This window comes from Sesamum indicum, linkage group LG5 (assembly GCF_026168435.1).
Source record: "Sesamum indicum cultivar Baizhima isolate 11 linkage group LG5, ASM2616843v1, whole genome shotgun sequence".
Classification (NCBI taxonomy): Eukaryota; Viridiplantae; Streptophyta; class Magnoliopsida; order Lamiales; family Pedaliaceae; genus Sesamum; species Sesamum indicum.
The window spans coordinates 620,846-638,715 of NC_142661.1; the positions used below are offsets into that span (position 1 = coordinate 620,846).

The window sequence follows — 17,870 nt, forward strand, 5'->3', positions numbered from 1 at the left end:
TAATGGGTTAAATATATTATTCACGGTGTCACAAACCATATGTACTCCCATTTACCCCTCTACAGTATGAAATGTATAAAAATACCCTAGTATTAACTGAACAAAAATGCGCTTCTCACACTTAACCCCCTAAAATATGCTTTATTCAAAGATCTCCCTCAAAACTACTTTTATTATTTGGACTTTTACTATGATTTTATTTAAAACATTATGTTTAAAATTTAGAAATTGTTATAAATTATGTAATTCAAAAAATATTTACAAGCCCAATATATGAAAATATCATCTACAAAGTTAATTATTTATGTTAAAGAATACATGTTAATATATAATGCATATAATGTAATAAAAAAGTATGTTATATAATTTAATTTTAAATTTTTATTCAATTATATCTATGAGTACTTAAAATGAATCTTATCATTACTAAAAATATTATAAAATATTATAGATTAATTATATTAAAGATTTGCATATTTCACAGCTCGTGTATGTATATAGATGTTCGATGTAATATTTAAAATTTTATTGATAACTTTTTTGAAAAAAAAAGTTAAATACATATATCTATACAAACAAAAATTATGTAAATATTTGAATAATTATGTAAAAAATATAATAATTGTTAAGTTATAGAGTTTTTGTTTTTTCTTTTACTTTTTTCTTATTATTATTTGTTCCTTTTTTTTTATAAATATAGATATGAATAAAAATTTATATTATAAATCACAAATTATAATATAATAAATATGAATAAATAAATTATTAGTCTATTCAACCATGATCTGGTAAGAGTGATGTTGATTTAATAAAATAAGTTTTATGTTCTGTGCATTGATTTATTTATTAATAATAAAAACCAATGAAAATAAAGTTTTGGGACTAACTCACAATTTTTTTAACAATTTTGGTACCAAATTTTGTAAATCGTGGGACCATAAAAGGAAACTTTCCTCCTTTGAGGGACCAAAAAAGCAATTTAATAGTTGAGGATTAACGGAGTTTTGTAACTTGTTAAAACTTAACGGAAAAAGATTTTTGGGACTAAATTTTCAAATTTTTTAATAGTTTTGTTACCGTAAAAGAAAATTTGTAAAGTATTGCACCAAAAATACCAAAAAGCAATTTAGCCTTTCTTGTAGTTGTCATATAGATTTTATATCTTACAAAGTTATTGCTAGGATGTTATGGAATTTTGTGACCAAATCTCATAAACTTCTGAAATAGTTCAAAATTTAACCCGTAATTATCTATGCTCCCAATGTGTCTATGATGTACGTAGTAGCGGACGGACTGTTAGCTAGTTTCACATACGACTTACCAGATTTCTGAAAGAACTAGCACTCTTTGAAGACCTAGTAGTCATGATTCTTCGAGGGGGCTTGAAGAGAGACCTAGTTGCAGCACTCTTCGATGCAACTTCGGTCTTCAACGCAACCAGTAATCACAATATGAAAAACTGAAATGAGAGATACATATATTTACTTACATGTAAAAACCATAATTTTTACATTTACTCTAACTTGGTGGGGCCCAAGATGACTCTAATTCAAAAAGATAACTTAGCAAACTACAGAATTTCACGTCATACATACTCTCTAACATCACGTGATACATCGCATTGAAAATCTCCAACAAACTTTTCTTAGATTTTGTGCTACCAACCTACCAACAGCAGGTATATTAACTCCCCAAATTTCAGGTTGACTGGAAAACTAACATATATTCGTTCAGATAAGTGCAAATTTAAATTCATTTTTTCTATTGGTAAGCTAACACACATAGTTCTCAAATAGTATATCACTTGCTACAACAAACCTCTGGATTTGTTTTCAAATTGGCTTATAGATATAAGTTATAATTTAGTCATAACGATAACTTTATTCATTCACTCTCACACACTTTTTACTCTAGAACACAGTAAGGCTACGAGTTCCTGCTCAATTATTGCACTTCACAAGCATATTTCATCTTATATGTTAATATTTCATCATTCAACTTCAATTATTTCACCTTTATTAGATTATTTTCAAGTGTTTTCTTACTCATTTTTCAGTAAATTAATTTACTGATTTAAGAATCAGACTGCTAATACCTGTTTTGGAGGTTAATCCTCTCTTAGTCTTAGGAAATGTTTGCAGATCTTTCAACCATTGGGTGTTGTTGAACTCCACTGCGCATCATTCTTATTAAATAATTTTGTTGTTTACAGGTCAGAATACCAAGCAAATGAGAGCTCATACTGGGGGTTTCTCTAACGTTGTGGCCTCAGTAAATGTAAGTAAATATATGTATTTTTCATTTTAGTTTCTTATATTGTGATTACTAGTAACTTCTTTTATTTTGGAAAAATCAATCAAACTTGAAGAATAACAATACCAATTGTTGTTAAAAGAGGTGTTAATTTCATTAGTATTTTCAAGTTGAGAGCCACTATTAGGAATGAAGCTAGAGCCTCCATATTTTCCCCTCAGATTGCTTCAGTACCTCCACTTGGATCCTAGCATGTTGCGTTGAAGACCGAAGTTGCATCGAAGAGTGCTGCAACTAAGCCTCTCTTCAAGCCCCCTGGAAGAATCATGACTACTAGGTCTTCAAAGAGTGCTAGTTCTTTTTAGAAATCTGATAAGTAGTATGATTGAAACTAGTTAACAGTCATCATAGGCACATTGGGAGCATAGATATCTGATAAGTAGTATGATTGAAACTAGCTAGCAGTCATCATAGGCACATTGGGAGCATAGATAATTATGGGTTAAATTTTGGACTATTTCAAAAGTTTATGAGATTTGGCCACAAAATTTGGTAACATCCTAGCAATAACTTTGTAAGATATAAGGTCTATATGACAACTACAAGAAAGACTAAATTGATTTTCCGTATTTTTGTTACCATAATTTACGAATTTTTTTTTTCGGTACCAAAACTATTAAAAAATTTGCAAATTTAGTCCCAAAAGTCTTTTTCCGTTAAGTTTTAACGACAAGTGACAAAACTCCGTTAATCCTCAACTATTAAATTCCTTTTTTTGTCTCACAAAGGAGGAAAGTTTCCTTTTATGGCCACGATTTACGAAATTGTGAGTTAGTCCCAAAACTTTATTTTCATTGGTTTTTATTTTTAATAAATAAATCAATGCACACAGCATAAAACTTATTTTATTAAATCAACATCACTCTTACAGATCATGGTTGAATAGACTAATAATTTATTCGTTCATATTTATTTTATTATAATTTGTGATTTATAATATAATTTTTTATTCATATCTATATTTATAATCAGATAAACAAACAACAATGTACAACTTATTACAATAAAATAAAAAATATAATAAAATGAAAAAAAACAATATGTTCATCATTTTTTTTTCTAATTATTAAACGCGGTGAAATATTCTAAAAATTTAGTAGTTTCAAACATACCAATATTTGATGAAAAACTAAGTGGGAGTTTGTCTATATAAGGGCATGTTTCGGTGTCATTTTATTCAACATATAAAAAAATTCTATTTTGATTTATTTCGATTTCAATTTGATAATTGAGGTCGACAATATTTTTTAAAAAAAAAGACATATTTAATCCAATTTATATAAAAAAGAAATACCAATTTTTCACTGGAAAAAGCACATGCCTTTTTTTCCGTTTCTCTTTCTGCATGGCTACAACACAAATATTGTCAATGCATAATCTATCCTTTAGGGGGTATGTTATTTTTCATAATTCTCTTTTAATTATTTTTAACAAATTTTTTTGGATTTTTTATGACTAGTGAAATAGAAAATTTTAATAGATTTACAAACAAAATTCTCTCGGTCAAAAATAATAATTGAAAAAGTATTTTTATTCTGTATGCAAATAATAATATAATATATCAAAGTATGCATATGCAATTTTATTCGAGTTGCAACCAATAATATATAAAGTTCATTGACGGCCTTTGAGTGGCTTATTCTATTTTTCTATTTATTTTTCGAACAATGTGAGTGGTGATTGAATATAATATTTTTGTGTTATTGAATTATTACTAGGCGCTTATCTCAACATTGATCCGCATTTTAGCATGAATTTTTATTTCCATAATGCTTTGAATTGGGAGAAAATTTTTGAATTGATACTTTTACAATGATTTGAATTAGTATTTCTTAATAGAAATTAGATTAAATGTATTTCTTTTACATTATTGTCTCAATTATAAAATTAAAATTATAATAGATTTTTGTGTGTGTTGAATAAAATGACAACCAAACATGGCCTTATACGAACAAACTCCCCCGTTAATACCTCCTCATAATATGGACCAAGTATTTATGGTGAAAATGCTTTTATTATTTATCTCGTTAAGATATGTCTATTACAATCATTTTCTTAAAATATGATTTAACTTATTATAGACAATTTTATTTAATATAAATATTATCCAAAAATTTTTGATTTTATAATTATTATAGAATTTTTATAAAGTGTATAACTTAAGAATAAGAAAAAATACGAGAGAAAAAGAAAGGAAAAAATAATATTAAGAAAAAAGTAAAAAAAAAAAAGAAAAACTCTATAACTTAACAATCCTTATATTTTTTACATAATTATTCAAATATTTACATAATTTTTGTTTGTATTTTTATATGTATTTAACTTTTTATTTTTAGAAAATTATCAATACAATTTTAAATATTACATCAAACATCCTATATTTGCAAATCTTTAATATATATAATCTATAATACTCTATACTATTTTTGGTAATGATAAGATATATTTTAATTAATCATACATGTAATTGAATAAAAATTTAAAATTAAGTTATATAACATACTTTTTTATTAAATTACATGCATTATATATTAACATGTATTCTTTAACATAAATAATTAACTTTGTAGATGATATTTTGATATATTGGGCTTGTAAATATTTTTTGTATTACATAATTTATAACAATTTATAAATAATAAACATTATTTTTTTAAATAAAATCTTAGTAAAATTCAAGATAATAAAAGTAGTTTTGAGGGAGATCTTTTAATAAAGTATATTTTAGGGAGTTAAGTGAGAAGGGCATTTTTCTTCGGTTAATACTTTAGAGGGTTAAATGCGAGTACATATGGTTTGTGACATCGTGAGTAATACACTTAATTCATTATTTTATTATAACGAAAATGCCCTTACCCTTTACACCCCTAAATTATTTATGGTACAATCATTCTCATAAAATATAACTTAAATTGTTATAAAAAATTTATTTGAAATAAATGCTATCCATAAGTTTTGATTTTATAATTAATATAGGATTTGTATAAATTCTATAAATTAACAATCCTTATATTGTTTTACATAACTATTAAAAAATTTACATAATTTCTGCTTGTATTGTTATATATATTGAACTAGTTTTTTTAAAAAATAAATTATCAATACAAATTTAGAATATTACATTTAACATCTATATACATACATGTACTCTAAAATATGCACATCTATAATCTTTTGTAATTTTGAGTAATGATATGATATATTTTAATTATACATACATGTAATTAGATAAAATTCATAAGTTATGTAACATAATTTTTATAAAATTATAGCTTTTACTCTCAAAATATCACATCCATCATTAATGAGAGAGTATTTGAAACTTATCGAAAATGTTGGAAAGTGTACAAGTAAGTCATCCACGAATTTAATAAAATTAAATTGAGATACAAAATTTATAACGTTATGGAGTAAATATAGCCACTTAAGTTGCACAAAAGAAAAAGTGGGAGCAGCTCGTATATCTAAGACAAGATGGGCTTTTTATTTATTTTTATATCCTGCAAACATGCAAAGATGAATTGGTATACATCCAAACAAAGCAGTTTGCTATAAAGACAAGCCCAAAACCATATTAAAAAACACAAACACACACAAGACACACATACAAACTCCATCATTATCAAGAGGCATTGAATCAAGTCGTCATGAACTCTTATATTGCTGCAACAGCTTGGAATCGTGGTTCTTTAGGTTGGAATTTTTGTTCAAGATAAACCGACATGTAGTCTCCGAACACAAACTTAGGATACTTAGCAACATCTTTCACCTTGTTCTCCACCTTAGCATCGAGCAATTGTGGAGCAGGCTGAATGGTGGCCTTGAGTGATGGATTGTAAAATGAAGCAATTGATCTCCTTTGCCCATCTGTTTGGGGCACAACACGGTGTAAAATACTCTTGTACCTCCCATTACTCAAAACTTCAATTTGGTCACCTGTGTTGATGACTATAGCATTTTTCAAGGGTTGAACATCGGTCCAAACCCCATCTTTCAACATCTGGAGTCCCTTCACCTCATCATCCTGGAAGAGCAAGACAACGCCCCCAGCATCTGTGTGGGCTCGAAGAGCATTTACCTTCTCCGGGTGGGGGCATGGTGGATAGTGGCTCACCTTGGTGCCAAAAAATGCTGCATTGTCTACTCCACCGTCAAAAGCATTCTTGATGTATCCTTTTGGCAACCCTAAGTTTTCATCCATTATTTCCATGACTCTGTGCCCCAATTTTTTCAATTCACCTCTGTATTCCTTCAAGGTTTCCCTATTGCCAAAATTATGATAGATAAACGAGGTGATAGTTAAATTTAATGTTTGTATGGAAATATTTCCATTCTGCTAAAATTTTATTTATTGTATTCATATATCGACCAAACTTAAACAATTAAAATGTTACTTTTATTTTTATAATGTTTCATTTAAGTTGTAGGCATGCTTTCGTGATGTAGCGGCCTGATTTTTTTTTTTTTTTTTCAGAGAAAGTTCCAACTTTATGGTGTTTAAAACATATAGGAGCACCCATTTGAAAATGACAGCATTCATAAAACTAAAACATAAGAAAAACATTAAGAAAAAAATTGCGTTTACTTGAAACCAATGGTCTTTGATGGCCACTCTTCATCATTTTCATCTGAGAGTAGGAAAACATCCTCCCAATCCACATTCTCTATTTTCTCATCACTATTCTTCTCTACCAGCTCATTCAGCAACTGCACTGGTTTTGACTTTTTGAAACTTGCCTCCCTTTCCAATTTATAGCATTCAGTAGCCACCTTCTTCACCCTGTCTAGGAGCTCTTCCGAGATGCCGTGGTTGATTAACTGTTGTAATCAAGAAAACAATTAGATAACATAGCATACAACAAAATAAGAAGTTGTATTTTACACCATGTAAATACCTGAAAAAATCCCCACTCTTGGCAGTAACGATCAATCAGAGCCAGAGTATCAACTCTCTCCTTTCCATCAACCTTAGAAATATCAATAACTGGAATCCCCATTGGTGATAAGTCGAAAAAACTTACGAACTTAAGTACACAAACTAAGAACTTTTTGTTATTGCTAGTGTGTTGATATGGTGCCCAAGAGCTCACTTTTAGGCATATTTATACAGGAGTAATGTAGTATTAACCCTCGATCTTGATATAAACTCATCATTTATATATATTTATATTTGTTTTTTCCTAAATATTATAGAATTTTAAGCATTAGGGCAATAGACAGTGACACAAATCCTTAATTAAGGTAATGGATCTTATCATCATTAATCCAATTGTTTAATCAACTCTAATTTATGAAAGCATGTTCGTTTTACGCTTCGATGCATATATCCCAAAATTAATGATCTTGTTCTAATCTTAAACACGTAATTATGTTACTATTTAACTTCGGATTACAACTATTATCTGTTCTGATTATTCAAATTTTAAAAACGTATGTATTTTTTACTTAAAATGAAGCGTTCAATAAACTAATTTTATATTTATATCATTTTCTATGTCTGGAAATCCTTATGAGTAAGTAATAAAACTTTCTAACAACATTAGAATCACAAACAATTAATACCTTTAGCATTATTTCATCCATTTTAACTTAATAACACTAATTACTTTACTTTTTGACACCATTTGTGTGACTAATTCATGTTTAAGGTGGAGTTACTTATTCCATTAGGCTATTTTGCTGCAGTTTGTTTATTTTACTTCAGACCATTGGAGTATATATAAAGTCCGATTTTACATACGTTTTATTTTGACCCATCAAGAATGTTGTTTTGATACGCTTTACTGTTAGGAGTGCGTTCGTTATTTTATAATATTATATATATATATGGGTCCTAATGTACATTATTGATGTGTTACTGTTTATTGTAATTGTAGAAAATCATTAATTATATTTGGACCCCTTAAAAATATTTAATTACACTTTTTCTTAATTTTTTTAAAATTACACTTGCACTTGCTACAAGAATATTCTGTTTGTAACTATAACCTTTGCATTAGGATAGAAAATACTAACGTCGATAAAAATTTAAATAAACTTTTAATTTTACCCTTCATTGAACATTCAATATAATTTATTAACAAACATTCTATACATTAGGGTTCAAATAGAAAAAGCTAGTAATGTTGTTTGCACACGACTCAATTATTGTAACTTTAATCCTGTGAATCAATTCATGCAGGATCAAAGAAATACCAACACCCCGATAGTTATAGAACTAAAATTATAATTAGATTAAGGTACAAAACTCATTTTATTTGGTTTGATGATATTATTTGTTATTAAGGTGAAATGATCAAATACATCACTATTTCTGTACTTATCGAAGACAAATTGTTAATCCATAAATAATTTATGGTAATAAACATTAATAAATAACCATATATGTAATAATAAATAAATAGCCAACTTTTTATGAATAGAAGGACAACCTTGCAATAACTAGAACTTGTTTTTAAATAAAATAGTAATTAAAATCTGGTTCTGATGCATGCATCTTGCCTTAAAAAATGTCTCAATCAGATTAAAATCTGGGGGGCTCTGTAGATATTGGATTTGGAATTTGGGCTGCATCCAATGCATTGCATCAAAATAACTAATTTTAGGACTTTCAATGATTAATTACAAAGATAAAGGACAAAAGAGGTGACAATTTTGGTCCTCAAAATGTCAATATTTTGGTGAACATGGTCATTCACGTTAAATGCTAATTAGAATAAAAATTGGTGAAGAGGAACACAACAACACGACATAGGCCTGTTATTCTCAACTCATGTTGCACTCTTGCTTTTCCTTTGGTTGTTTGTAATCCCACCTTGAAGTCGCATACTTCAACCACAATACATATTTCGTCCCTTGTGAGCAGTATCACTAAAATAATTTGGGAGAATGATCATTTCAGCACTTTAAGTTTTCATGCAATTAATTTTAGCCTTTTAAGTTGGCGCACTTTCAATTTAATCTGATAACTTTCAAAATGGCTTAAATCAGGATCACAGACGGATTTTTGGACATTTTTACGCTTGAGCAGATTTTAAAGAGCTATCTTAGTCCACACTAAAAATTTGATTTTCACACATGCTCGCCTAGAATGGTATCAAAGGTTTGTTGAAGAAATACATGAATATATTACATTTTGATATTATCCACTAATGGAGGAGACTCTTTCAGAGCAAATAAAACCTAACAAAAGTTCGAGTTACAATGAAAATAGAGAATATTTTCAGATTCTAGAAATACAGAGAAGGGAATTTCTCACGAAATTCTTGACAAATGTTACGACGGTCCCAAAAGGATTGATCCAAAACTTCTCATGCCAGATGAAGAACAAGAATGACTGAGAAATTTTGAAATTCGACAAGTACTACTAGGAAATGCAGTGAATGGCTAATCACAATGAAAATAAGAAAGGGAGTGAATGAGAATAAAATAATTTGTATAAATAGGAAGAACCTAAGCACATTACCGAGTCTGGGGCACAAAAAATGCAAAAAATACTGAACAAACAATTCAAGAGATTGGGAGCCGTAGTAATGCAGGTATTGTTTTAGTTTACTTCTTAAATTCATGCTTATTTTTCTATTGTTCTGTTTATGTTTTTTATTAAACAATTTTCTTGTTAATAGGTGAGATGATTAAGCAAATTTATTCAACTCGCAACCAATAATATATAAAGTTCATTGACGGCCTTTCAGTGGCTTATTCGATTTTTCTATTTATTTTTTTTCGAACAATATGGGTGGTGATTGAACCTGAGACTGTTAGTGTTGTTGAATTATTACCGGGCGATTATCTCTATATTAATCCACATTTTAGCATGAATTTGTATTTCCATAATGATTTGAATAGGGAGAAAATGTTTGAATTGGGATTTTCATAATGATTTGAATTAGTATTTTTTAATAGATATTAGATTAAATGTATTTTTTTTTAAATTATTGTCCTCAATTACAAAATTAAAATTAAAATAGAATTTTTTGTGTGCTGAATAAAATGACAACCAAACATGGCCTTATATGAACAAGCTCCCCCGTTAATTTTTCATCCATAATTGGATAGAGCATTTGTCATAATGATCAACCTAATGGAGGATACTCAGACAGATAAAAGTTAAAAACTTTAGATACCAAGTCTGATGACTTGGAAACTTGGAATATTGAAATTAAAAAAGGGTTATAATTTGGATATAAAAAGTGAAATTATCCCTTTTGGGATCTAAATGAAAAAATCATGAAACCAAAAACGCAATACCCCTTTCTGTGGGACCAAAAAAATAATTTAGCATACAAGAACTATTATAATTATGCAAAATTCACTGAAAAAATCAAAAAGGTAGAAGTTTGGAATAGATAGTGGCCCCTAGCAAAAAAAGTGGTGAGGGGTTATGTTCTTCTGAAAAAATGACTGTGCTTGTAGGTAGATTGCCCTATATCTCTTTTCAGAGCGAAAAGTACGTTATGACTATTTTAATTCATTATAGATAATTTTATTTAAAATAAATATTATCCAAAAGTTTTTATTCTGTAATTATTATAAATTTTGTATAAACTCTAGAACTTAATAATAAGAAAAAGTACGAGAGAGAAAAAAAAAAGGAAAAAATAAGAATAAGAAAAAAGTAAAAAAAAACTCTATAACTTAACAATCCTTATATTTTTCCATAATTATTTAAATATTTACATAATTTTTGTTTTGTATTGTTATATGTATTTAACTTTTTTCTAAAAAAAATTATTAATACAATTTTAAACATTACACCGAAAATCTATATACATACACGAGCAAATCTTTAATATAAATAATCTATAATACTCTATACTATTTTAGTAATGATAAGATATATTTTAATTATTCGTACATGTAATTGAATAAAAATGTAAAACTAAGTTATATAACATACTTTTTTTATTAAATTATATGAATTATATATTAACATGTATTCTTTAACATAAATAATTAACTTTGTAGATGATATTTTCATATATTGGGCTTGTAAATATTTTTTGTATTACATAATTTATAACAATTTATAAATTTTGAACATTATTTTTTAAATAAAATCTTAGTAAAATTCCAAATAATAAAAGTAGTTTTAATAAAGCATATTTATGGGAGTTAAGTGAGAAGCGCATTTTTTTCTTCGTGAATGCTTTAAAAGGGTAAATGCGAGTATATATGGTTTGTGACATCGTGAATAATATATTTAACCCATTATTTTATTACTAATATAACAAAAAAGGTCCTTTTCAGTCATAAATAGCGATTTGTGACACGGCGAAAATAATATTTTTGTAGTGTCAATAGCACCTTAAATTAGTTTTCTTTTCTTTATTTTTTTTTTTTGTAAAATATGATGTGTTGGTTTATATATTTTAATTTTATTTATGATATTTAAACCATGAAAGATTATTAATTTTATACACATAAAGACGGAAAGCCAAGATGACAAGCACATTAATATATATTGGGATAATTATAATTACTTTCATCTCTACACATAGCGACTGATTTAGTTTCCGTTGCTAAAATATCACATCAATCATTAATGATAGAATTTTTAAATTGTCGAAAATGTTGGAATGTATAGAAGTAAATCATTCTAAAATTTAATAGAATTAGATTGAGATATAAATATATATAGCAACTTAAATTTTACAAAATAAAAAATGGGAGCATCTGAAATATTTGAGACGGAAGACAACATGAGCTTTTTATTTATTTTTGTATGCTTCATACAGACAAGGGTGAATTAACATACACCCAATAAAGCATTTTGCTCAAAGGACAAGCCCAAAACCATAGTTAAAAACGTAAACACACACAAGACACATACAAACTCTGTCATTTCTCAATAGGCATTGGGGTCATCAACTTTTATATTGCTGCAACGGCTTGGAATCTGGGTTCTTTAGGTTGGAATTTTTGTTCAAGATAAACGAACATATAGTCTCCAAACACAAACTTAGGATATTTAGCAACATCTTTCACCATGTTCTCAACCTTAGCATCAAGCAATTGTGGAGCAGGCTGAATGGTGGCCTTGAGGGATGGATTGTAGAATGAAGCAATTGATCTCCTTTGCCCATCTGTTTGGGGCACAACCCTGTGTAAAATACTCTTGTACCTCCCATTACTCAAAACTTCAATTTGATCACCTGTGTTAATGACTATAGCATTTTTTAAAGGTTGTACATCAGTCCAAACCCCATCTTTCAACATTTGAAGTCCTTTCACCTCATCATCCTGGAAGAGCAAGACAACTCCCCCAGCATCCGTGTGGGCTCGCAGAGCATTTACCTTCTCCGGGTGCGGGCATGGTGGATAGTGGCTTACCTTGGTGCCAAAAAATGCTGTATTGTCGATTCCACCATCAAAAGCATTCTTGATGTAGCCTTTTGGCAAGCCTAAGTTCTCATCCATTATATTCATGACTTTGTGCCCTAGTTTCTTCAGTTCAGCTCTATATTCCTTCATGGTTTCCCTAGATTCAAAATTATGATTAGAGAAACACGTAGCTGTCACTTAGATTTAATTTTTGCATATGAACCAAAACTAAACTATTAAAATGTTACTCTTCTTTTCTATTTTTATAACGCTTCGTTAGTTATAGATATGTCCTAATTTTTCTTTTTAAGAAATTTTTATCTTTATGGCGTTTAAAATGTATAGAAGCATTCATTTGAAAAAACAACTTTGATTAAATTGAAGCATAAGAAAAATATTAAGAAAAAATGTGTTTACTTGAAACCAATAGTTTTTGATGGCCACTCCTCATCATTTTCATCTGAGAGTAGGAAAACATCCTCCCAATCCACATTCTCTATTTTCGCATCACTATTCTTTTCTAGCAGCTCATTCAGCAACTGCACCGGTTTTGAGTTTCTGAAATCTGCCTCCCTTTCCAATTTATAGCATTCAGTGGCCAACCTCTTCACCCTATCCAAGAGCTCCTCAGAGATGCCATGGTTGATTAACTGTCGCAATAAAGAAACAAATCAGACAATCCAACATACAGTAAAATAACAAGTCATGTTGTAGTCATGTAAGTACCTGAAAGAATCCCCACTCTTGACAGTAATGATCAATCAAAGCTAGAGTATCGGCTCTCTCATTTCCATCAACCTTTGAGAAATCAACAATTGGAATCCCCATTAATGATATGTTGAAGAAACTAATTACCAACTTAAGTACAAAAATTAAGAACTTTTTCTTGTTGCTAGTGTGTTGATATGATGCTAAATAGCTCACCTTTAGGCCTATTTATAAAGCAACGTAGCATTACTTATATATATTTATATTTGTTGCTTTCTGAATATTGTAGAAGTTTAAACCTTAATAGGGTGGACAGTGACAGAAATCCTTAACTAAGGTAATGAATCTTAACATCATTAGACCATTTGCTTTATTTTGAAATAATTATCAAAAGTTGAATGGAGAGTAAAAATATGAAGTTCATGCAATTTTTGTTTTGGTCAAATTCAACATTTTTTGTTCAAACCCTAATACAAAGAATACAGTTATAAACAAAGCATTCTAACAAAAAGTGTATTTATAATTTCAAAAGCTTTTGAAAAAAAAAAATATAATTTTATATTTTCAGACGGAGTTTAAATTCAATTAACCCTAAAAAATTCTATAGTAATAAAAGAACTTTAAGACGGAACACTTTCTAAACTATGAAACCATTTATGTTGTTTATATATTTTTTTTTCCAGGACTTTTTCTTGGTATATATTTTACTATTATTTGAGGGTGCACTTGGATTAATGCATTTAAATTATTTTAATAGATTTGTATTGATAAATTTAAATTTAAAATATTCAAATCATTCAATTTTAATTTCAATCGAAATATGATCTGAATATTAGTAGATTTTATATTTTGTTTTACTGTAGATGTATTTCAAATCCTTTCCTCATGTCTATGTCGATCAATTCAAATATAACCTAATATAATTTCTATTCATTTGTATATGTAATATATCATATGCATAGAGTTGTTTAGTTTACGATTGCTTTAAATTGTCCTATTTTATGTTAGAGAAGGTGAAATAATGCCCAACATAAAAAAAAAAAAATGGGTTTTTAAATTGATCCATATGTGTACTTTCTTCTTCTTATTATTTTCTTTTCTCATAAAAGCTACAATTTACAGATGATTACATTAATATTTTAATAAATTAATTAATAATTAAATAATATATACATATATATATATATCGATTCAATCAATATGTTAATATAATAAAGAATCCTGAAGCAAATTATAATAGGCTTAAATATATTTTTAGTTCTGTAATTTTGATACTTTGGTATTTAATTTTTTTATATTTCAAGAGTTGCAATATAGTCCTGTAACTTTTTGACATTTCGCAATTTGGGTTCTTCTAGTGCCGAATTTTGCAAAATGTTGTATGAAAATATCATGTGCCCCTTGCGATTTTGTAATTTTATTCTTTATCTTTCCAGGAGTTGCAAAAGAGTCCTGTAACTTTTTGACATTTTGCAGTTTTGATCTTTTCGGTACTGAATTTTGTAAAAATTGTCAAATAAATCATATACCATGTCATTTTTTTAATTTATCGTCCATGTGGTAAAATTGAACCAATCAAAATGTCAAAATTATAAGATCAAAAATATATTTAAGTCATTATAGTAAACTTACATAAAGTAAAACAGATATCTGTATAGGACGTGAAACTCAAACTGATCACGACCCATCAATATATACCTTCATGCATGCATGCAATCTTCCATGATTTAGACCAAAAGAATATTTAGCACGGAAAGCAACATTCATACTAATGGATCATGAAAATTACCAGCTATATATTCAGTAACATCATGAATGTCATTTTATTATAATTACTAAAAATATAAATATAACTATAATTTCTCATCACTTTCATAATATATATATAGAAATATTGTAACCGTCATTTTCCTTTGCTACTTTCGTAAATTTAATATAAATAGTGGTTAATTATAATATTGCTTACTCCTATTTCAATTGACCAAATGAATTCTTTATTTGGTTTGATAATATTTTATATTTTTTTAAGGTAAAACAATCAAATATATATATTTATTTATCAGCAACACATAAATAATTTATAATATTGAACTTTATAAATAACCATATAAGAGTATTAAATTTTGATTGGTCAATGAAGCCTAACTTATTTTATTGGGGAAGTCATGGTTCGAGTTTCACGAATATGTCGGTATTTATCTATTTTAATAATAGTTGTTCGAAACGTAATAACAATTATTTATTAGTTATTTTATATTTACAATTGATATATATTAATTGTTGATAATTGAAATTAATTATATAATCGTACCCAATTCCGTCAAAATAAAATTTAAAAAAAATGTTTTGTTCAGATTCATGCATCTTGCCTTAAAAAATGTCAATCAAATGCATTGCAGCAATATAATTAATTCGTAAGCACTTTCAATGATTACTTAAAAGATCAAAAAGGCAAACTGGTTTGGTTGGAAAAGCAATGTGACAAGGATTACGACGGGTTTATATAGATTGAGGGTAAATTCCGACAGGATTCTTTGAGATTTTTTATTATTAAAAATATTTTTTATTATTTAAAAAATTATAATATTTTTTAGAAATAATGATTGTCTATAAATACCATTTTTGATGGATTGTCACGAATGAGTATTTGTTAAATGGTTATTAATACTATAAGGAAGGAAAAAATATTTTTTTAATCCGTTAAGTATGCCTAATTTTAGTTTTAGTCCTATAAGTATGCCCATTTTTTATTAACTCCAGCAACTTGTAAAATTGATTAGTTTTAATCCTCCGATAGATTGGATTTATAATTTGTGCCGAAAAAGTGACATGGCATGACACCTAGATGCGTTTTTGTTGATTTATAATCTTATGTGGCTAAAATTATGATGTGTAAGACAAGTTGACCATCTTTTGTGCAAGTTTGGAGAGAAGAAAAGTCACCTTTTTTTCCTCCAACAGATGCCAATTTTTCTTCCACATCATAATTTTAGTAAAATCTATATATTATCCTTACAGTAGTTATTTGCAGGAAGACAACTCAAACGAGAGAGAGAGAGAGAGAGTTCTTCAACTAAAAACATAGAAATCACCACAAATTCCTTGTGGTCAAGATCCATCAAACTGTTTACGAAGCCAAATTACAACTAAAATTAAAGCTATAAAAATTCGTTAAATCCCAGAAAATCATTCTATGAACAAGTAAAAAAAGAAAAAAATAGATCGAACAAAGTTTTCTTTAAACCAAATCTACCTTAATCTATCTATTTATTCTAAAATTTCCTTGGAACCAAAGTTGCTCCCGACTCCACAATGTAATCGTAACGCCCGGGATCCGATTTAATAAAGAAGTCAGCACGACACGAAGGACATTGGAACTGAAACCTGTAAATCTCTACGCCAAAACACGAGTCCTTTCCAGCTTTCTCTTTCAAACCCCAAAATCTGTCACCTTTGTACGTTTTCCGGCCACACCCTTTGCAGCAAAGCTCAAGCGCAATACGCATATTCACAGGTGCTGCGGCAGTGCTCTTCACCGATTTCTCCATTTGGAATTTTGCCACGTAGTCAAAATGCTTGCTGAAGGTAAAGGATAGATATGTTTTCCGTCTGTAGATGCGTTTTGGTATCTGTATATATACACATATATGAGCAACAACGGAGAGGAGAGTTTCATGTTGACTCAGACTCTAACTCACTCTGGAGTTTTCCTATTTCAATTGCAGTCTCCTCCGTCCGAGAAGTATTAGGATTAGGAGTACATAATTACAAGAAACATGTAGTCCACTGCAGTATTAGGCTTAAAAGACATAAATTACTACGGGATTCTTTGAAATTTTTTATAATTAAAATATCTTTTTATTATTTAAAAAATTATAAATATTCTCTAAAAATAATGATTATTATACAAAGAGTATATGTTAGATAAGGTATTTATAAATTTTCAAATAACAAGGGGGCAATTGTAATTATGACAAAATTCTCTAACTTTTCAAAGCAAAATTATATTTAGTCTATCCAAGTCTTTATAGTTTTTCAAATTCTTAGTTTAGGGGGTTTCTCCTACAAGTCAAGTCCTCTATCATATTAGAGGATAAATAGTTGTCTCCTCCAAAAGAAGAAATAATATCTATGTAATATTTTATATATTTTTTCAATATAAGTAAGGCTTTTGTTTAACTTGTTGTCCGAAATTCTATTAAATCCCTATGTTGGATTGTTTTCTACGCTCTAAGGTAGGAAACGAAATAGGATTGTGTTGTTTGTTGCTGAATGAGTCAAGTGCCTGCTAGCCATCTACTGCAGTAGTGCGGTTGGATGAAATTCGTAAAATCCTGGACTTGGAATTCCCGGGAAACAAGTCCGTTGAAAAACAAAGTACGAATTTATGAGGACTTAATTTATTTTGAAAGCATGTTGGGCCTAATTCTGAGCATAAGGGGTAGATTACCAAAGAAAAGCAAAAGGATTTGATCAAAGGATACTGTTAAAATTCTGAAAAATTTGGGACTATAAGTGTCGACTAA

General features: G+C 28.4%; 2 protein-coding genes across 2 annotated transcripts; both read right to left on the reverse strand.

Moving 5' to 3' along the window:
• Positions 1-5,774: 5,774 nt before the first annotated feature.
• Positions 5,775-7,423, reverse strand: LOC105162914 (1-aminocyclopropane-1-carboxylate oxidase 5-like). Its single transcript, XM_088880276.1, has 3 exons — positions 7,209-7,423; positions 6,899-7,131; positions 5,775-6,575 (listed from the first exon to the last, which is right to left on the reverse strand). The coding sequence occupies exons 1-3, from the start codon at positions 7,308-7,310 to the stop codon at positions 5,969-5,971; spliced, it is 942 nt and encodes a 313-aa protein (XP_088736402.1). The 5' UTR covers positions 7,311-7,423; the 3' UTR covers positions 5,775-5,968.
• A 4,573-nt stretch (positions 7,424-11,996) lies between these two features.
• LOC148787980 (1-aminocyclopropane-1-carboxylate oxidase 5-like) lies at positions 11,997-13,545 on the reverse strand. The gene is made up of 3 exons (XM_088880248.1): positions 13,363-13,545; positions 13,054-13,286; positions 11,997-12,793 (listed from the first exon to the last, which is right to left on the reverse strand). Exons 1-3 carry the CDS (start codon positions 13,462-13,464, stop codon positions 12,187-12,189), a joined length of 942 nt encoding a protein of 313 aa, XP_088736374.1. The 5' UTR covers positions 13,465-13,545; the 3' UTR covers positions 11,997-12,186.
• Positions 13,546-17,870: the final 4,325 nt, after the last annotated feature.